The 22,619-nt window shown below is 45.3% G+C and overlaps 1 protein-coding gene across 3 annotated transcripts in view; it reads right to left on the bottom strand.

The window, feature by feature from the left end:
* The window catches only part of igf2bp2a (insulin-like growth factor 2 mRNA binding protein 2a), a 49,892-nt gene extending 28,202 nt beyond the window's left edge, over positions 1 to 21,690 (bottom strand). For 2 of the 3 annotated variants that reach the window (XM_041950290.1, XM_041950291.1), the window contains exons 1-2: positions 21,097 to 21,690; positions 19,839 to 19,899 (exon numbers count right to left, since the gene is read on the bottom strand). In XM_041950290.1, the coding sequence (XP_041806224.1) occupies positions 19,839 to 19,899; positions 21,097 to 21,271 (236 nt within the window). In that variant the 5' untranslated portion in view covers positions 21,272 to 21,690. Of the gene's footprint in view, positions 1 to 4,590; positions 4,613 to 19,838; positions 19,900 to 21,096 lie in introns of those variants that run through there. The other variant, XM_041950292.1, reaches the window with a different exon arrangement.
* Positions 21,691 to 22,619: the final 929 nt, after the last annotated feature.

The following is a 22,619-nucleotide window of genomic DNA, read 5'->3' as shown; positions in this document are numbered from 1 at the left end:
CCTGTCGCTCTCACATCATCAGTATTGTAAAGACTGTAAAGCTCTAAGCTGGCAAACACGTCAGCGCTGCTCTTATTCCTTTACATCTTACTGCGACAAGTGCTCATCAACAGACTGGATTATACGCAGTCTGGAAGTGAAACAGCACTGTATTATATGGGTCAGTTTGGGCGGGCTGGTTGAATAGTCTGGTGGTCCAAATGCAGACTCTTCTAATCTGAATTAACCCAATTTCTAGCTTTGACCCTTAAGCTCTTAAGCGCCTAAACGCCCTGAAATCTCAGAGAGGAAGCAACAAGTCAACAATATTGAGGAGACCCCACTGTGTGGAAGATGTCCCTCTGCTCCTCTTTTCAAACTGTGGCGGCGCTCCCACTGTGTCCCACTCTCTGCTGCTGGATTAAGACGGAGCTCAGGCCATTTCTGTGCTGTGCTCCTAAGCACTTCCATCCAATTGTTGTGGAGCAGAGATAACAGGATTTGTATGAGAGAAGTGTCTATGCATTGTTATTGTCCTTCAGCCACAAAGATCTGTTGCTGTTTGTCCTCCAGAAGGACGACGAGGCCTGAAGCAGGTCCTCAGCTCCCATGTTATGATGCATATTTTCTATATATTGTATATATGGCAACCCATACCGTTTCTTTTTACGCATGTAAGTATATGATTGTCTATTGTGGCTGGGCAAGGTCAAATCATATTTATCTCTGTATTATAGTCTATGGTAATGTTTTATGTTTGCATGTAATTTCCGATAAGTTTTCTGGAAATTACTGTATTTTTAATAAAAGGAAAAAAGAGACAGTGTTCAATTTGTGCACTTCTGATTAATTGCGAGAGTAGCGTCAATGGTTTTCGGTCACAAAAGGTCGGCGCGCAAAATGTGAATTTGTCCAGAGGTGAGCAAACACTTCGGCACACAGCACACAAAGAGCAACATTTACAGAAAATAAATGAATAATGAGTGAACGTTTACTCGGTTTTCATTTGAATTTTTCTTTCAAGGACATTTCTATTCTCCCTCTAATTAATACCGATGAAAGCGGCTGCTTCGGCTGGAAGCGACGCTAACGGGAGCAGTGCGGGTGAAGAAAGCGGTGTGCCGTAAATCCAGAACGATGGACTGGACGGTGCTCGACGCTCTGCACAGCTGAAGGCTCGAGGATCCTCTGTGGCTCTGTCTCTTCAAGCGACACCTTACACATACATCTGATCTACTGCTGACTCTTAAAAATACTGATCATCGCAGTTTCTCCCTGATCGCTGTAACACCGGGTGTCACAATCGTTGTCGTATTGGCTGTTTTTGAGGGCATAGAAAAACTGCTTAATTCTGCTGAAGTTACAAAGATACCACTGAGATTAAAAAAAAGCAGTCCTATAGGTATTGTGCTTAAGCAGCCAAACATTAATACTTGCTACTGGTGACACTTTCTGCCAATTTTATTATTAAATCCCTTTATTTCTCCAGGCATTCATCAAAACACGTATCCCCCATCATCCTAACTAAGACAACAAGCATTGTATCTCCTCTCCTTCATTGCTCCCTAACCACATCTTTTTCACACTGATGCTGCGGAGTGAACAAAGCTGCCGCTCCACGGTGCTGTTAACCATCTCATCTCAGTGTGTAGCGCTCAGGTGCCTGCTTCTGCTTTCCCTCCCAGCCCTCGGCGGGTGGGAGCTCATCAGGATTCAGCAGGCTCACCTGCCCGCCTGCGTCTCTCTCGTGCATTCGCTTTCTCTGGTGGCACCGAGGCGGGGAGGCACTGGCCCAGAGGCAGGGCAGGTAGACACACGCAGCTCTAATGGAAGCCACAGCCTTCCTGTTGACGTTTGCCTGCTCCTCGCTGCCGACACGCTGCTGCTGCTGCTTAGCAGAGAGATGTAAACAAGGAACGGCTGCACGTTGTCTCCTCATCCATTACATGTGGTGCAAAGTTCACTGTCGAGGTCTATTGGCATGCAAGGAAATTTCAAGTAGGTTATTACTTGTATCAGGGAATGATTCAGTGTCACGGGCTGGGGATAATTACAAATGACTCAATAGATTTTCAATGAGCCATTCATGTTTGAGAACCATGCGGCGTGAGAGACGGCTTACAGCAGAGTAATGTTTAGTCTGACTCAGACAGTCCTCCGCCATCATCAGCTGTATCCATGGGGGCATTTGTGCTTGTTATGATTTTCACTACATGCTAAAAGATAATGCAGATAATACAGTACGAAAAAAAAAATCATATAGAGCTACTGACAATAAGATAAGACGCATGCAGACATTCTCTTGGAGTGTCCAGAGCGATTTGCATACTGTTGCAGATACAAAATGATTTTCAGTTCTCAGGTGTAATCGCCACAAATTAATTTTCAGTCAGTGCTAAAATGCCACAGGGTGCCCAGCTGACACAAAACAAATTTCCCCCCGTCATGCCTACTAAGCCAGTGAAATGAGTGTTTTGAACTGCTGTTATCGCTGTGGCATAATGCATTTCTCTTTAAATGAAAACTTTGCTCGAGCACAGCGGCTGAGGCCCTCGATGTGGCATGCATTCACATATTTTAAATCAAGGCATTTAAGTATTGGCGCACGACACATTCTTGTCGAAACACATGTTTTGCTGAACCGTCCTCCAGCCGGCGCTGGGCTGCAGAGACCGTCCATTGCTCTGCAGCAGGGGGTCATAAACGGCTGGGACAAGTCAGAGCCGCACTGGGTCTTCTCAAGGGAGAAGAAAGTGTGATAGTCTGATGCTACGACCTGGACAATGAAGCACTGCTGTTTCCCAGAGGAAAAAATCTTTGACAACTAAATGGAAGTTCTGAATGGAGAGCCTCCAGAGATCTATCAATGGACAGAGTAACACCTGCACACCAACTCAACCACACCAATTTATTTAAATAAGCAATATTTCCATCCTAGTCAGATGTTCCCTTCAGGCATGTTCTAAGATACACAGAGACACTCTGCTTTGAATAATAACGTGCCATATAGTTGTTCCACAAAACTTAACGAGTTAAACATTATGAAAATGAGATGTTCTCCTCCCTCCGTGCACACATCTTGTTCATTTTTAAGGTCCACATGGGCGCATTCTCAGTGTTTGTGTGCTGGAGGTTTCAAGTTTCCACATCAGACTTGTGAAAGTTGTGCGTTGGATCTTCTCTGATTTCCAGACTTTCTCACAGAGTCACTGTCACACACACTCGTGTTAAACTCGCATCAAAGGTGAGCACAGAGAAACTCTGCACATACTTCCTTCCACACAGCAAAGCTCCAGGATCCAACCAGTGGTGGAATGTAACTAAGTATGTTTACTCAAGTAATGTGCTTAAGTACAAATTCAAGGTATTAAATTTGTTTGTCATACCCTTCCTGTCCAGTGAAAACCACATATCTCTAAATTTGGTGGTTCTGAATTTAAATGTTTCTGATAAACCTAAAGATTAGGCAGTGTGTTCTGTTATGGGCCGAGAAAATTCTTCTGCTTCTTCAGATAAATAAATGATTTAAAACCCAGCGTGGATTAGCTGATTTTCTTTGCACATGAAAATAATAAAGATAAAATATGATGCATTGCTGTAGATTAAACTACCAAACAGTATATAAAGTAATTAAAATGAGCGCAACCTTAAACAGCTACAGCAGTAAAATGCAACATAAACAACAGTAATACGTAGTAATGCAGCAGTAATATTAATCACAAAAAAAATTAGATATAACAGTAAAACACTGACAGGGACCATTTTACTGCGGAATGAGTACTTCTACTTTTGCTGATTATACTTACATACTTTTACTTAAGTAAGGGTTTGAATGCAGCACTTTTACTTGTAGTGGAGTATTTTCACAGTGTGCTATTAGTACTTTTACTGAAGCAAAAAGGGCTGAAATACGTTTTCCAAGTGAAGTATCAACAAGCAAAATATACTGAGTGGAGGGAGACATTAAAAATGGTTACCGCATACACACAAACACCAATAAGACCTTCCATTAGCCTTCAGCAAAAAGTTGTATTTACCCACCACCTAAAACTGAAGGAATAACCTTCCATGGTCTAATTAATGTGATGGACAGGAAACATTATGTGCAGTCCTGCGCAGAAATCAGCTAATCATGCAAAATGCAGCAAACATTCAATCAGCTGCAATTACAACATTTCCATTCCAATTTGCTGGTGCGAAAACCACTTCCCGCGCCCCTGAGCCACAAGCGTCAGGCTGCAGAAATAAATAAACAAACAAACAGAAAGATGATTCAGGCGGACTTGCGGAGTCATGTGCCGCGCTGCTCTGTCCTGTCCTGAGCACATCAAACGCTCGCCTGCCCCTCCACACTGCTGCTTCACGAACTGAGGACTCCTGTGAGCCCCCGTCACAAAGCACGTAGTCAGCACTGTCACTGACAGGCGCACACAGCGAGCCTACAGGGACACAGCTGACACGCAACCACACACACACACACACACACGGGCTAATGTATAGCTGGTGTGCCTACTCTCCTCTACGTGCACACACTCATGTCATGTATATCTGTAGCTCCCTCTCTCTCACACACACACACCTCAGCGCTAAGAGCTACTGACAGGTGGATACCAGCTCATACTGCGGTGGTGCAGTGAGGATCCGCTGTTAGCTGCTCCTCATGGCTGCTTCTGGTGCTTTAGGTCGAGTTGTGCAGCTTGTTCTTTAGGTCTCATCCTTTAATCTGCCGACCATAAGGTATTATACTGTTGCTGGAAGGCTGAGCCCGCCTGCCATAGGTGGAGGTCCCGGCAGGGTTAACCTGGATCAATAGCGCACGCACACTGCTCAACATTACGCAAGCCCTCAAACCGTTTGCCTTGCTTTCCCCTCTGTCTGTCTCTGGCTCGTCTACAGCCTGTCTCTCATCGTCCCCCCTCTCTGCCCGTCTCACCACTCCCTCCAGCTCCCTCTGGAGAGCGAGCTTTACTTGTTCAAACACACACACGAACACACCACCTCGTCTCTTTCCCCTCCCCCTGTCTGCAGGGAAGTTCCTAACCGAGAGTGAAAACACGTACGGTAACTAGCAGGAGGTGAGTGAAGATTCACCCTCTGAGAAACAGAAACACCGAAAGGCCTGGTCAATAAGCAGCATATTTTAAAAAAAACAAACAAACAAAATCAAAAAAGCCCACCCCTGCCAGTCACAGCTGCTGTCACTGAGGAGTCCTCGCTCTGCAAACAGCGGCAGAACAAAGCTTCGGGAAGCAGAGAAACACACGCTGCGTTTCTCAAACACAGGGTCGAGAGCCGGGGCCGGGCCGGGAGACGCTGCCTGACACATGCACCACTTAACTGGAGCTGTGTGTCGGCCTTTTTTTTCTGCCTCTCACAAATTTAAAGAACACTTGGAAGTGTGTGAAGAACAGCACTCCTGGTTTATGTGTTTGCTTTGTTTTAGAGTTTTAGAAAATCATTTCGCCTTTTGCGTGTCCTAGCCTGTTCACTTTTACCTGCTTGAATAAAGGAAAAATTAAATTAAAATTAAGGTTGCAAAGGCTGAATTTTAATCAAACAGTATTACTATTTAAATGCCACTACTATTAAGTAATTATTAAGTCTCTCGGAGCGGAAACAAATTAATCAATGGATTAGTTGATTGGCAGAAAATTAACTGCCAATAATTCTGATTATCATCATCGACTAATCATCTAAATCAGATGTTGGCTCCAGCTTGTCGAGTGTGCAGATTTTCCTGCTTTTTTCATCTTATGTGATTGAAAGGATTGGATTTTTTTTTTCTTTTGGTCAAACAAAACAAGCAAGATGAAGACGTCCGCCCGGGCTCCCGGAACTTGAGATGGTCATTTTTCAGTATCCACCAAATAATTCCTAAATTATTCAAGAAAATGATCATCATCAAATTAATTGATAATGAAAAGAATTGAGTGCTGCAGCCCTGAAATATTTATTTAAACGCCTGAGCTCTTTCAGTAAAAGCAGAGTTCAGAATAATCAATGAGAAAAACAAAAAGGAACCAACCACAAATTAACAGTTGTCTCGTTATTCATCAGTGATCATTTGATTGAAGATGATTAAACATCAGAAAAAGTGAAAAGAACCAGCAACAGATGAGAGCTGATGAAGAGTTCAAATGAACTGCAGACTGAGAGCACTTTTTACACAAGTGAGTGAAGTGTAGTAAAACAAATAAAGTGCGGTAACGCTGATAAGACATCAACAGATTAACACGGCGGTGGGATTATCTATATAGGACGCACTTGTGCGGGCTGGGGGGGCAGTACACACAGGTTTAATGGTAAACTTACATCAACAGGCAGTTCTGGGCAGTAGAGAGACGGTCTCATGTTTGCTGTCTGTGGAGGGTGAGAGTGCAAAAGTGAGGCTGGAAAAACAACTCAGGGCCATCACGGTTTTCCTCTGCGTCGTCTGTAAAAGAGCAGTTTCTAACATTTATGGTCGTCCGGCTCCACGGTGGGTGGAGTCAAGTGGAAAAGGGCCTCCAATACATTAATCAAATACTGCTCCGCCCGAAACCTTAGATCATCTTGTGTCACGTGACCCACAAGTGGCTGAAGTGGCATTATCCCTGTCAGACTTTAATCCTGTGGCTAAAATGGCTCCAAATCCTGACCTACTCTCTGAAATGAGGCAGGGGGCTTGAGACTAAGTGATGGTTTGGTGTGTGTGTGTGTATGTGTGTGTGTGTGTGTGTGTGTCCGTATTCACTTCACATTACTCACATTGTGGGGACATAAATCTGTGTACAGTCATATTGTGGGGACTCGCCTTCCTTATGTGGACAAAGACCCCACAACATAAATCATTAAATTTTAGGGTGAAGCCTTGGCTTAAGGTGAGGTTAAAGGTTAGAGTTAGGATATTAAATGGAAATTAAGTTGTTATGTCTCAGAAAGTGATGGAAACACAGTGTGTGTGTGTGTGTGTGTGTGTGTGTGAATGAGACGAGGCTGATTTGGAGAAGGATGGTGGGAGCTGGAGTTCAGAGGATGCCCGTGCGCAGTGTGGGAATGTAACATGTAGACTAATTCAATTATCGGAGATGCTCTCAGGGGTGTCAGCCCTGATCAATATGCGATAAATACTTGAGCAAATATCCTGAGTTGACATCGATATCTCAAGTTAGAGAGCCTGAGCTCCGCAGCGGAGGGGAGCGGGTGGAAACGGCGGTTGTGTGGGCAGCATTTAAAGTGAGACAGAGAAGGCGGGAGAGAATTATTGGTGATTGTGAAAAAAGCCTGAGGGAAAGGTTTGTTGTCGGTGCCTCTTATGTATGTGACTATAAGGCAGTAGAGCCCAAACGTCTGCCAAGCCGGAGCCATTCTTAACTCGCAAGAGCGGCAGCCTCCGTAACGGTTTACATTTGTTTATTGCTCGTCCTCCAGGTTTGATTTTTCTGACAAAATCCTACAGCATGTGAATGCAACAGCACACAAACACAATAGTTAACTAAAAAAAAAAAAAAGGGTTTAAATCTAAAATCCTTATCGTCACCAAACCCAAGGGAACAAAGTTTTGTTCTGAAGCAGACGTTACAAAAGAACTCTCCTTGAATATTGATTTGGTACCACCTGAGGCTCAGTACTAAAAGGTTAATAACAATGAGATGATGGTCTCAGTTTTGTTACACAGGATATTCAAGGCTGCAGTCCACTAATTTAACAACTATTTCCAGCCCTACGCTGGCTTACGACTCTCCTCCGCACAGAAACACCAAAACAAATCTGCAAGCATTTACAGGCCGGCCGCTTTCATCATTCCTGGCAGAAAACATACGAGGCCGGTTCCCCCCTCTTTAACAAACACACTGTCTAAGTTGAAGGGGCTATTAGGAGCGAGGGCTGACCTGAAAACCTGGCTGCTCATTCTTTAAGACAGCCACAACAACAGCTCTGAAAAAGCACCGAGTCAGTGTGAAGGCCTGGCAGATCCGAGCAATTCACAAACACACAGCGGCATTAAGATTGTTCGTCATAATCAGACAACGTTGCAGAAAAGGTTCACGTCTGCAGGGGTGGACTGCGCTTTTTTAAGACCGCTAAGAGCAGTGACCAGCAAATCAGAGCTGGGCTTTGTCCGGTGGCATTTCTGTTATTTGCACTGACGTTTGATCAAATCGGAGTCCATCTGTGTGTGTGTGTGTGTGTGTGTGTGTGTGTGTGGACCTGGGTTGTGAATCATACTGGATATGCCAGCTTTGATGATGTGCGGTGATGGAGAGGAAGCAGCAATGCTGCAAATGCTCTACAAATGCCCGAGGTGGCTTTGCGTCCATCAAAGGGCGCGACAACAGCACTTGACAAAAAGAAGAACGAACACAAGTCCTGTTGAATTAAACTTTTCTTCGAGTGCGAGCGTATTTGATGCCCCATCTTCAGCGGCCCCACATCTACACCACCGCCGCCTCTGTGACATCAAACTCGCCCTTTGAAGCTTGTCATCCTATATCTCTGTAATTTATTGTCCCGCAACGTCGCGACCGGAAACCGGGCTGCCTGGAGTCACTCCTCACGCCACTTAAAACAAAACCATCTTAGCAACCATCTCTGAAATGAACTGTTGCCTCCCGCTTGGGGAATGACAGGAACACAGAGGCACTGTACAAACACACACACACACACATACACACACACGCAATGACACGGACACACGCACACGCACACACAAACGTCTACTGTTGTCGAAGAATTCCACTAGCGGTAACCGCATCTCTACTAAGAATAAACTGCCTGTCTCTGTTGCACTGTCTGATAGGGCGGCTCACATTCAGCTTATAGTACACAACACAGAGCTGCGCGCTATTTACGCCCGCTCATGCTAACTCACAGCCGGCGTCAGCCTGCGCTGCCACGCGGTGCCAGGGGAGCAGTGACATTGTGAGCAGGGGGAGGAGGGGGGTGGGGCGGTTGGAGACAATGCACGCGATCTAGGTGGTACGCATGACATGGTGCACTGACACAAAACATGCACACGGGGAGGAGGAGGAGGGGAGGAAGGGGTGAGGGAAGGAGGGCAAACGCTGCGGCAGGAAGTGTGGTGAACTGCTGCGTCTCGCGGAATTCACCATTGATGAGTATGAAAGTCACCTGGACGTGCGCTGAATGAGCGCGCTGATGTTCGGGCGAGCAGCTCTGGTCTTGCTATGCGTAACAGGCAGAGACCCCATTAACTTTTGCAACCCTCCGACAAGAACTCACGCATGGCTGCTTCAGCATCAAATATTTACTATCCTGGTGAGCTGAAGATGCCCGTGTGTTAGCCTTTAGGGTTTTTTTTAACGAGATCGTGCTCTGCTATGGGGGCGCTCTTCAATTTTAATTGGATCTGTGTCAGGGTGTGCTTCATCTAACCTGACAGGGACGGGCAATTCATCAATCAGTGTCATAATGTTGTTTGCATGCGTGAGGCCGCGGTGCTGTGTCGGCAACTGCTGAAGACAAGAACCCCAAACACGCTCAGCACATACGGCCAATCAATCAATCGGGTGGTATCCTAGCAACTTGCATGTGCATTTTGTCAGTTTTATGTGTGGTGTTTTCAAAACGGGAACATAACGGCTCTTAAAAGCTCAGGACTGTCAAAGCACTCGTCGTGTACAGTACAGCAGCACTGCCGCAGCAGCTACTGCACCCAGGGGAAACCCTGAGTATAGACTGTTTAGTGAGACACACGCAGATTGAACAATTCACTGTAAAATATTCTGCTCCTCCTGGGAAATATTACACCAGGGTCAGCAAGACAACAACTATTTACAAACAGTTTTTTTTTTTTTTGCATTCTGCTCACAGCCCCTGTGTGTGCAGCTCTCTGCAGCGGCTGGATGAAAATCCTCCGCCGCTCGCCCTGCAACCTGACGTTTGGTGTGATAAAATCAAAAGGACTCCCACGGGTCTTTCTCCCCGCAACCCTGTTCTTCCCCTCCCGTCTTTCCATTGCACTCTCACACATACATGCTCTGTCCGTCTCTCACGCTGCCACTGACTCGATATTGGCATGTGCTGGGTCACTTGGCAGGGAGGCAGATGGAGCCGTCCTACTCTCCAGCACCTGCCTGGCCCACATTACCCAACTCATCTCCGAGCTCAGCAAATCATGGTCAGGAACCAAGCACAGCTGCATAAAACAACAGGCTTCATGGCGTATCACAATTGCCAGATACTAAACGTTACTTCCGACGAAACTGCAGGACAGCCTGCAACTGCTGCCGCGGCTTGGTTGTGCACGACACAAGAAGGCTTGCCAGTGGTGAATTTAAAAATCACAAGAGCACAGTTTTACAAGGAGAATCAATATTTTTCCACTGGAAGAAGAGAAGCAAAATCATTAGGGGAATAGTTCAGAAGTTATACACTTATTCACTTTCTTGCCGAGAGGTAAAGAAGATCGATTACACTCTCGTGTCTGCGCGCTAAATATGAAGCTACAGCCAGCAAGCGGTTGGCTCAGCTAAGCCTAAGGACTAGATGTATGAGGAAAGAGCTGGCCTGTCTGCCTCCAAAGGTAACAAAATCCTATTTTAGCTTAGCTTTATGCTAAGATACGTTAACGGCAGCCAGTTGAGGCTCGTATTTAATGGACAAACAACCGGCCCAGGGGTCAGATCATACCCAAAAGACAATTTCATAAGGCCCCCAACATGCTGCATTATTTATAGTTACATCCAGCCTGCAAATACATTTTTTATTTTTTCTCATCTTGATTTTTTCCCCAGTCCTCCATTTTCGTGTCCTAATTAAATTTTTAGACAAGGCTGCAAAAAAAAGCTGATCATAAACCATAACACACTCACACAAACACGTCAGGTATGACCAGCAGACCTGCGGTTTACCGCTGTGTGTCTGACACCGCATCAAAAAGTCTCTCTCTAAGACTAAAAGACAAGTTGACCAGGAGGACAGTTCAAAGACAGGATGGGGATTAATGTGGCTTGTGTCTGTCTCATCTCAACCAGCATTATCCTTCAAAACAAGAGGATACAAGACAGGGTCCAAAGTCAAGGAATGAAACCAGTTCACAGGTCAAGCGAAGGTAAGATTAAGGGGTGATGGGAGGATATGCATGCTTTCAGTTTCTGTCTCAAACCCACAGCCAGAAATCCTCCTTTTCTGTGAGCGGACCTGTCACAGTCTGCTGAGAGAGGGGTAACTCCACCTCAAGACACCAGCAGCCTCACACAGCCAGCCAGCAAGCCTCCCTGACAGGGGGAAGAAATGCTGCCCTCTATCAGCAGTGCTCATTTCTGCCCACGCAGGAGCAGAGACACACACACACGCACACACATTAAGAGGACAGCATAAGCATGCGTGTGGCTCATGCACGTGTCTTCGACTCGGAAGTCCTCTCCCTGTCTTCCTCTTCCGTCAGAGACAGTGTGAAACAGAGGAAACACAATGATCAGACTGTGCTGCAGGTTGTGTCGGAGGCTCAGCTGTGCGCCGACCTTACTGTAGATGACTTGTTCTGTGTGTGTGGGGGGAGGAGGGGAGGGGAGGGGGTTTCCCGGCTTCCGTTGCATACATATGGAAAAGGGTGGAAATGGCGGCTCCGAGTGGGTTTATGAATAAGAAAAGGTCACAAAAGGGCTGCGGCTGTGACATAGATGGACAGCCCACTCTGCAGTTTTTCCCTGCCGCACTTGTGGAAAGAAAATGAGCACTTGAGGGTTTCAATAAAGCGATAGCTTTACTCAGGCATTTTTATTGAGGCACCTTACTAGGCTATGTATTCACTGTCATATAAAATCAGCACTCTGACCACTGCACCGCCCATAGCGTGAGCCACCAGCACGCGGCTGGACTGCAGACCCGGGCTTGCAGCTATAACCGGTAGGCCGTCTCCGCTCTCCTGGGAAATGGGTGGAAATTACAGGGTCCCCAAACTGACAGCAGCCCATAACAAATTCAAGCTATAATCATAGGATTTTGACAGTGATATCAAAAGATATTATAATGATCCCTTCTAGGGTGAATCTCAGGGTGTCTCATGCTGTAAACTCAACTTTTGTTGTTTTTTGTTTGGTGGGGGGGTTGTTTGTTTTTGTGCAGCTTGCGTGGTGTTCTGCACACTGGAGGACTTTGGGTTCATTTTCTGAAAGCCTCCAACGTTTGAGCGCTGCTCCTATAACTAAGCAAAACACTCAAAACTGGTTCCCATGGCAACGTGGAGAACCTAACCTGGAAGAGTTGGGAGTGAATACAGCACAACCTGTAAACACACATGGACACACATATTCAGAAGCGCGGCGGCACAGTGTTGCTCCCACATCGAGATGCTGTAAATGTCAGAAGACTGGATTCGACATTTACTTCACAGAGAGCCAGCATCAAAAAAAAAAAAAAAAAAAAAAAAAAACATGAGAGACATGATGTGCACAAAACAATCCATGCATGTTATTTCTTTGTTACACCATATCAGGATGTTCCTGGGACCAGGGGCGGGATTAGAAACTTCTGAATGGGGGGCACAGTTTTAAAGAAGGGGTGAAAATCTGCAAAAATGTGATCAATTTGAAAGTTTGGTTCGGTTGAATTCTCTGGCTCCTCCCAAACTGTGATGTCATAGGAAAGACTCCTTGTCTATTACGTTAAGGCTATGGCTATGTGCTGACACGAGCCCAGCTGCAACACAGGTACCCACACAGTGACTCTCTCAAAGGGCCATAAATGTGCTCCTACCGAGCGTCAAGGCTTCGCTGGACTCCCTGTCTTTCCAGCGGAGAGAGTCTGACAGTAGCTGCTCATGGCTGGTTAGCTGCAGCTCCACAAAGCTATCCATGCTACACTGAGCGGCTGTCAGTCAGCCTCTCCCGTGTCCCCCGACCCTCCACGTCACGCGCTACGTAGCCACGAGGCCTCCCACGGTCGCTGCTCCCTGACTCCTCTGCTGCATTCTAAAGCATGCCGGGAGAGACGGTCCTGGCAGCATTCGTGGGTGTATTTACCCTTTAGGCTCACTTTGGACAAAGTTTCGCTCCTGAAACTCAGTTAAACAGCAACAATCCAAGTTGCTGCAAACGAAAGTTTCGTTACAAACACGAGGTCAAGCAGCGCCCTGACTTCAGTGCACTGGCGGACCACAGACTCACATTTAACGCTCTGGATCTTGGCAATAATTAAATGTACGTTATTAAGAGTAACATTGTTTAGCCAGTGTTACAAATGAATGCCAAATAAACTATTTTAAATGTTCTAATATGAAAGAATATAAATAAACAGCTGTTTGTAACCCCACACAGCCTACAGCCATGGATAGATTATGAGAAAATTGGTTTCCTGACACAGTCTCAGGTCGTTTGGTCACTTTGTATTTTTTTTCCAGTCGTTTTGCATCTGTTAACGGCTGTTTTTTGTCTCTGTGGCTATTTTGCATTTCTTTGTGGGTTTTTTTTTTTTTTTTTGCATTTCTTTGTGGGAGATTTTTTTTTTTTTGCATTTCTTTGTGGGTGTTTTTGTCTCTGTGTTGTTTTCACATCTCTCTGTGGTCATTTTTGTTGTCTCTTTGTGCTTTTTTGTATCTCTTTGTGGTCTTCTTTGTATCTTTGTGGTTGTTTTTCATCTCTTTGTGGTCATTTTGCATCTCTTTGTGATCGTTTTGTGTTTCTTTGCAGTTATTTGATTGACTTTTCAACAAGAACTGTTAACAGTCACCTCACACAGAGGTTCTGGTCCAGGGGCCCTGGGCCTGTACCCTGGCCCAGGCCTGTTCAGTAATCCATCTGTGATACTAATAAGTCAACTACCTGTCACCTTCTGACTGTAGTAGGGGGCCTCAAGGGGTGCCAATCAGATATAAGGGGGGTCCTGAGCCAGCCCCTGTGGCCCCACTTCTGTCTGGAGCATTTAAGCAAGGTAGGAGGCGAGTGAGGGGCGAAGGTCCGACCGAAGAGATTAAGAAGATCATTCGACCTGGGTGAAGCTTCCGGCCAACAGCATTCCCAGCTCGAGGCTTAGTCACGGAGCCTCTTCGTGAGCCTCGATCCCTACCACTCGACCCACTTGCGTAGGATTGGCTGCGTGTAAGCATTACGGCCCCCGGCTCGCTCTGATTGGCTGTTGACTTTTCGCCATATTCATTTCACCTGTTCAAGACCCATCAGAGCTTTAAAGTTCCAGCAGGGGCAGTGAGGTTATATGGTGTTGAAATGGGACAAGGACAGGGTCTGCCTGTGTGAGAAATGCCACCTGCTGTGCGCCTCAGCTGCCGAACCTTCCATGGAGACCACACCCTCGTGTGCCCGCTGGGAGTGCTGGCACACTGACGGGTGAGAAACACTTAAGTTTACATCCGACATGTAGCTTTCAGCTGGGATTCGCCACAACTTTTGTGTTTCTCCAGTGTCGTCCTCAAGCTGCGCGTGAACATACATACACGTGCATAAACCCCCCCCTCAACGCATCTCCAAACATGCTGCATGCACGCATTAGAGAGACAGACTGAGCGACAGAGGGACACAGAAAAGGAAGGAGAGACAGAGCAGCTGTCACATCTTCAAATTACTTGCCCCAAAAAAGAACTCGGTACAAACTGCGCAACTCATAATCACGGTTTGTAATTCATTAAATATTCACATGAAGCACATTTAGGATTCCAGCAATTCATCAAACACTGCTTAGCAAAACAGCATCCTCAAACATCTGTTGTCAGTCTATCCTGTAGAGGATTGTTACGGTGGTCACACTTTTATTTTGCACCCTTGGTCAGGTGCTTCACAAAGCGAAATCTATTTCTAATAAATTCAATGCTAACAGTGTGCAGAAATTCAACTTTTCCTTTGGTTTTCTAGACAGACAGTCTTCAACAAGCCAATAAGAATATGCAATCACTGACACATTCACTTGCAGCGTTAGAAGAAAAATGCTTCAGTGGCTCAGCTCAAGGAGGCTTTATGCCTCTCATCTCTAATCAATGAGGGTTTATTTTGGCCTGTCTCTCCATTACTCTCGTCATTAAATAATAACAACTAGCGTGAGGTAATGAGCAATGGCGAGGACACAAATAATTGCACAGGAAGAAGAAACACCCCTTCATCTCCTAGATGATGTTTCTAAGCCCAAACTGGAGTCTGTCACTGACCAAACACGCCAGCTATCGCTTCTCCAGCCACGTTCCCTCAGGTGAAACCATCTGGTAAAGCCTCCCGTTCGACCTCTCTCATCTCCGGTATATTTTGGTGATTTAGTATTAACAGGAAAATGCAATCCTCCTCATCCCGACCACACCTTCCACACCTCCTCACCGCTGCTCCTGAGAGTCATCGAGCTGCTTATTTAACTCCTGGTTGAAATGAGTGAAACACTGCAGCAGCATATTAGTCATGCAACAGGTTGGGGTGGAATGCGAACGGCAGCTAACTGAGAAGTGAATCTCGCTGCTGTGGTGCACGTGCAAGTGTCTGCTTAAAAAAAAAAAAAAGGAGATCCCAACTCTCGGAGAGCTTTAACACCGATCCCACAGCTCTGATAGGCACACAATGAATTTACAATGCTCTCACATCTTATCTCGCCACTCCCTTAAGCTATATGCTCTGTTGTACTAGAAAGTATGTTATCACTTCAGGAGAAAAGTGCGCTTCTGTGAAAAGTTAATAATTGCTGTGCAAATTTTGCAACGTTGGGAGAAGGTCTGAAATCTAAATGCAGTGGCTGAGCACTCGAAATAAAAGCTATTTTAGCTAACACACGACAAGTACATAGTCATTATTTCTGGAAGTGCTGATGAAGAACTATCTCATTGGCCGTTATTTTTTCACACCTCATAAGTATTATTTTAAACTGCAGGGGGTCAGTCAAAGACAAATGGTTCCACAACATGAAGTATAATCTCTTTTTGCACCCTTCATGAGTAAAAAAAACAGAGAAGAACTGATCGCAAGTCAGAAAGATGAAAATGAGTGTAGTCGAGAGACACCTAGAACATCTGCTCCGCTCACCCCCCCAAAACAGATCACTTTGTGTGATCCCTCCTCACGGACAGGTGAGGGGACACACGAGGAGGCAGGAGGAGGGTGCAGGGGATGTGGCTTCAGAGGGGAGCAGTGCAGCACCTCCTGCTATCGCTCCGGACAAAACCAGAGCCCGAATTGAAGAGCTTCCCCTACACCCAGGATCAACTGGGGAGTATTAATGGATTCAGAGTGGATCAACTGATGGCTATAGTATTTCACTGTTGTGACTCAGTGTGCACTGACGACCCAACACACACATCTGCATGTGCACGACGGTGGTGCAATGCAGATGTTTACACCCATGTCTCGGTTTGTATCGTTTCATGAGAAAACGGTCTCGTGATCAATGTAGTTTTATCAAACAGCATTAAGCTGCAGAACTTAGATTTTCATGAAGAACACAAAACAGTTCACCCTGTGTTTATTGTGTTGCAGCCCAATGGAGTGTAACACAAGAGTTAGCACGCAATCACAAATTCATCACCTGTTTATTTGAGCACATTTTCACTCAAGGTTAAGTCAACGCTGTAGAGAGATAATTAGGAGGAGAAAAGTCTGGTTTTGTCACTAAAGTAAACAAACCTGTGTACTTGTTCTCAGGCAGACAGCTTTAAACGTATTTATCCCACAATAACAAGCAAGAGATCACGCTAGTCGCTCTGTCCGCACCTTCACCACCTATTAACACTGCATATCATTTATGTAGCACCAGTATCAATTAACATGAAGTCCACACTGATTCCTAGCCCGCTGCACACGCAGAGACTCAGCCACGAGCTTTGCTTCACAAAAGAAACTTAACGAGGAGGAGAAAAATATTGTTTTCTGATTCCTGGTATCAAAATAATACACCATTAAAAAATACATGAGCAAAAAGCAAGACTGATATTTAGGTTGGTGCAAGAAAGATATTTAGGTTTGAGCAACAAACTCTTATCAAAGTTATTTCCACTCTACCAATCAAATTTAGACAATATAAATTAAAGAATTATTAAAAGTCAGTCTACATAAATCTATTTATTTTCTCTAATGTTTCATTAGTTTGGTTTGTTTGTTTGGTTCAGCTCTTGATTATTTCATTGTCAAATGACTTAACAGTTTATATTTTAAACCTACAATTACATAACAAGCCCAGGTGATAATAGTAATTAAATAACATACAGTATATGAGAAAATTGTGTGATTCATTAACAGAAAAAAAAGGTTGGTAAATTTCCAGTGGCAGCTGTCTCAGCACTGAAATCCAGGATGAATTAATATTATGTAACCTACATTATTATAACACTGATCAAATCAATTATTTCAATAAAAATAACCCTGATAATTTCTAAAACTCTTTTTGAAATATGACTGATACAGTGCAACTAATTATTCTGGAGTTTCCATGACAAGAAACATCAAAAGCTTTTACAAGTAAAATCAAAAAGCTAGTTTACTTCTGCTAAAATTACTTATATCTAAATAATATGAAAGCTGACACTTTTGAGCCAATTTGAAATCTCAAAATATAAAATGAATGTCAATGAAACAACATTTAAATAATAAATAGAACCTCACAACAACAACAATTCATCGCTTTGTCTTTTCTGGACTATTTAAAATTGCATTTTAAAAAGGCCCAGTTTATTACAGAACTAAACTCATTAGCAAACAAAATGTTATTACAGAGACAACACAATAAGCAATCATAATTTTCTACCCTTAAAAAACGGGCAATTTAATTGTCAGCTCCGCTGTGCCTGCTCACACACTGAAGACAGTACACAACAAAACACAACTAAAATATATCAACAAACACAACACACAGCAAACAGCAGCTGAAGCTACAGCAGCCTCACAAAACCAAGAAATGCCAGCAGGCCTGAACATAAGCTCACACACAGCTTCAGCCTACATGACTGAAACTGATGAAGGGTTCCCTCCACAGTCCTGCTTAACTCACCATAGTAACCATATATATCAAATTCATAACAATGCCTGGAATTATTATTATTATCTAAATACAGGATTTAGAAATAAAATGCTAGTGTTGTAAACTTCTGTTGTTAAATATAAATGTTATTTCTCAACATGTCTGACACAACTAGAATGAATTAAAATTATATATTAAAAAGACTGAAAATTTGCATCACACAGATTTCTATAAATTACCACAAAAACATTCAACACTTCAGCATGAAAATGCGCATTTTAAACTTTAAATCTGGAATTGATGCAAATGTTTCTGCAAGACCACACCGAGGGTCCAAACAAACTCACGGGAGGGTTTTAAACATCAAATTGGAGAAGCACCGTGGGAAAGCTTCAATCACTTTAAATCGGTTTCAACTAATAATTCACCTCCACGTGCGATTTCACCCACGTCACGCTAATTCTCTGCGTGTTTCAAAATGAACACCTGTGCGCGTGGTGCGCTTGCGCTCGCGTCCACCTCGCTCGTATGGCGAACATTTCGCTTTTAAGGGGCCTGGTCCAAAGCACGCACAGCCCGACCTGCAGCCCTGCGCGCAGCCGATTGGACGCATGCAGGCACATGTATGGAAATCTGCTCCATCTGATTCCGCCTATAGCCGTGCAGTGTGCAGGGCCATCATGGCAGCCATTATGAGGCTCTCAAACATTGCCATGGCCTACGTGCACATTAACTGTGGGGAGTGGCGCAGGCTTTTTCACCATGTTGCGCCTTGCAGCTTACAAAACGCTTTCAGATCGAGCCGTGGAGCGAGGAAATAACACAGCAGCTCGATCTTGAGACGTTTCAAACATGGGCCTACGTGTTTTCTCTACAGTGGAGCACAGTTTAAAAAAAACGAGAGCTGTAATGCAGGAAAAGTGTAGCCTGCACTGAAGGGGGAGGACCATGCTGGAAGCGCATAAAGTATGGGTCACGTGTTCCTCCACAAGGGGCTTGAATATTTACCTTTTTGTCACGCAAGGTAGTCTTTCCCTACAGTCGTGGGCATTGTGGTGAAACAAGGGTGCATCTATACGTGTTGAGAGCGCATAGGCTGCATAATATGCCACAAACGGAGTGAGTTTATTAGGAACTGCGCACACGGGGGAGAAACAGGCTCGTTTAATTGTTATTTCAATGCAATTTTTTAAAAAAAAAAAGCTCGTGGACATCTTGTGTTTGTGCACTGCGTGGAAGAGCTGATAGCAGAGGGGACAAAAGACGCCATTGGTGGAGTTAAGGCTTGGCCTATAGATCAGCACACAACCCCTGGACTCACGCTTTCCTTGCACACACACACGCACACACACTGTTTCTCACATACATCCACATGCATATAGTAAGCAGCGGAGAGGCCCAGCTGATTGGTATGCAACGCACCGTGCATTGCAGTGTTACAGTCAATAATGAAACCTAACTTTATCGCCTACATATGGAAAGAGAAAAAAACAATTTCAACGTGCGCGGCGGGCTGTGTGAAAGTTTGATTACAGCCTGCGCGACAAATTCAATTAAGATGCAATTATTACATGTGTGCACTCCGTGCGCGAGTCCGTGTTTTCACGGTGGGAGAGGCCTCATGTTGCAGATCACGCGATACGGCAGCGGTGTCGGGACTAAACTGTTTCTTTGTCGCTTTGTCTCTTTTGTTTAATCGCCATGCAGTTACATTTCCATCGTCGGGAAATGAAACATCAGCGGCGTGCTTAAAATCACACACACACACAAGCCGAGACAAGAGGGGGAAATGTGCTTGCTATATTTCACAGCGGAAGCCTACAGGTCACACACTCTGCCATGGGGCACAGAATAGGCGTAGGACACAATGTGTGTGTGTGTGTGTGTGTGTGTGTGCGTGTGTGTGTGTGGGAGAGAGAGACACACAGAGGCACAGAGAGAGAGAGAGAGGGAGTGTGTGTGTCAGATTGTAGGCCTACCTTAGTTTTTTGGGAACAGAGTAGTCTACCTCTATCACCTTTCCGTGTAATTCAACTTTACCTGTAGGGACGAAAGTTGATAGTGTAACATTAGCTGCGTGTCATGGCAGTAAGAATGCAAGCTGGTAGGCCTTCACAGCAACACTTTGAATCACTTCTCCAAGTAGGTGCGTCCCCATTCAAACAGCCAGCCCCTGCGAAAAGTGCTCCGCACGGGCGCGTTGCGCGCACGGCGGCGGGCGAACCGGGGTATGTTTAGATTAAAACCACCACGGTGGCACATTTTGAGGGTCACAATTGAGGCAAAGCGGCGCCAAAATGAAGCATGATAAGCTTTTATAGCATGGGGGGAAACAGGGCAGCCATGCTTTCCACTCCCACAACCCTCACAGTGCAATGAGGGGTGTTTTTTTTCTCCTGCTCTCAGTAAAGAATGCAACATCAAAAGGAGAGATGGTTTGAAAGGAGAATGGCTTGTACTCTTTCTGTTGTAGGTAGGTGTTTCTTAATTCTGCGCGCTGAGCCAGCCGGGGCTGAGTTTGAAGCGCTCCTCGGCGAGCCTTGAACACGGCTTTTCGTTACTATTACAGAGAGTGGCCTGGCGCAGCACGGAATTAGCGTCTCACCTCGTACCCCCTCAGCTACCTGTTTATTAGCTCTTTCCTCCGGACCCCCGTGACCCACCTCCAAGACACCTCGTAAAAACATAGCCGGACATCAGAGGAACACGGATCTGACAAGTTTTCCGCGGTCGCTTCGCTCTGCTCCCTTCAATAAAATCAAGATAAAAAATAAGTGAAAAATAATTATGCCTACCCGAACCATCAGACCATCCCATACATTCCAGCGGGTGATCGCAAAGTAGCGCCCCACACTATCGGAATCTCCAAACTAAAGGTTATTGTGCGCGTTAATAGCGCTACGACGGCTCGTGTTTTCTTTAGGCAAACGGGCACTAAAGCCCCGAGTGTGTCCTGTGATCGATAATTTATCCAATTTTTTGCCGGAGCGTGCATTGCTGAGCGTTCATCTCAACTCTGATGGCACACGGATGTGATCGCAAACACTGTCCCGAGCAGCACACATACACACACACACGCACACACACAAAAAATAATAATAATAACACAAGCAATCGTTAATATTTCACGTTTCGGACACGCTGAGCTATTTTTCAGCCTGATCGTGCAGTTTGACCCGCTGTGAATACCCCCCCTCCCCTGTCACCAGCAGCATCACTTATCAAATCCACACTTACCAGAAAGAGTCTCTATAGCCTTTATGGCCGAGTTCTGGTCGGGGAAGTCCACAAAAGCATAGCCGGATTTCAGCAGGACCTGGTCGGCCACTGGCAGCTTCCTCTCCCCAAAGAGCTCCTTCAAGTCCTCGACAGTGACCGAAGGACTTAAATTCCCAACATATAGTTTGTTCATGATCTGAAAGGGGGGAAAAATCTCGAAGGGGCAGGCTATCAGATCTTGAGAGTGAGAGAGTGGCGATATTCAAAGTAGAAAAATAAAAAAATAAAATAAAATAAAATGAAATGAAATTAGAAAATAGAAAAATATCTGCTGGGATTTAAAAACAAAAACAAAAACAAAATCGCCGCAATTACCCCCCAGGAAATTACTAAGCTATAAGCGACCCCCCAGCACCAACTCTGGCCCTGGTCTAACTCTTTTAACAGGGACTGGGGGAGAAAAAAAAGTGTCGTTACGACGCTCCTCTGGAGCCAACAAGCACCGCCTCTAAATAAAATCTCCCTGAAAAGCAGCAGAAAGGCTGTTTGGAGGTGCATGTGCTATCACTCCTGTTTCTCCGGCGTGGAAAGTGCACCAGGCTCCGAAAGTGGCATGATGATCACTGGGCACATTCAGCAAAGGGATGGGCTTAAAGGAGGCAGAGGGGTTATTTCATCAAATCATAATAAGGGCCGTGCCTTGGGTCCCTCCAGGCTTGGGGGGGAGGTGGGGGTGGTGGTGGAGGGGAGTGAAAAAGAGCTACTGTGTGGAAAATCAAGTCGTTGTCACTGTACTTGTCGACCCAAACAGTTTCACTGATCCCCACAGTTTGCCTTTTATTTATTTATGAGTGACACAGAAATATGGATTTATGGAGCAGGGGGTCCAAACCTCGCCTGTTTGAGATATTGTCCCATAATAAAAATATATATTTACAATAATAATCATGGATTTCTGATATTTGGCTGTCATTACACAAATGCAAAAACATAAAACAATAGAGAAAGTGAAACCTTGCAGCAGCACTGATTCTTGCACATTCTGCTCCTGCGCTGAGGTACACGTTGGGCTGTTCATCCTCGTCGGAGGGGGGGACGCCTGGGAGCTCAGACCCGCAGCCCGCGTCCCATTAACTCCGCACAATGTCATTAAAGGTGATGACACTTTCGCTTTGCTCTCCGACCTGTGGACAGCGCTAATAGAGCCGGCTGCAAAACGTGAAGCTGAGCAAATATTTATTTTTAGGTGCAGATGAGGAGGAGCTGGGAGTGGGGGGGTGGGGGGATCCCTGGCCCTCACTTTTCATCTGTGCACGAGGGAGGCGCCCTCCATGCAGTGTCACTCAGCCAGTCTGAGCTCATATTCCAGGCTACAGTTATGGTATAGCACCCCCTCCCCATTTTTTGCCTTTTTTTTTTTTTTTTTTTTACAGTTTAAGATGCGCGCATGGGTGGGGGGTGTTTGGTTAAGTAAGTGAGGTGGATTTCAAAATAAAAGCGGAAACGTGAGGGAAGGGGGCCCACGGGCTGCAGCGCTCATG

The sequence above is a fragment of the Chelmon rostratus genome, chromosome 13 (genome assembly GCF_017976325.1).
Source record: "Chelmon rostratus isolate fCheRos1 chromosome 13, fCheRos1.pri, whole genome shotgun sequence".
NCBI classification, from domain to species: domain Eukaryota; kingdom Metazoa; phylum Chordata; class Actinopteri; order Chaetodontiformes; family Chaetodontidae; genus Chelmon; species Chelmon rostratus.
This window is presented reverse-complemented; position numbering and strand designations above follow the sequence as displayed.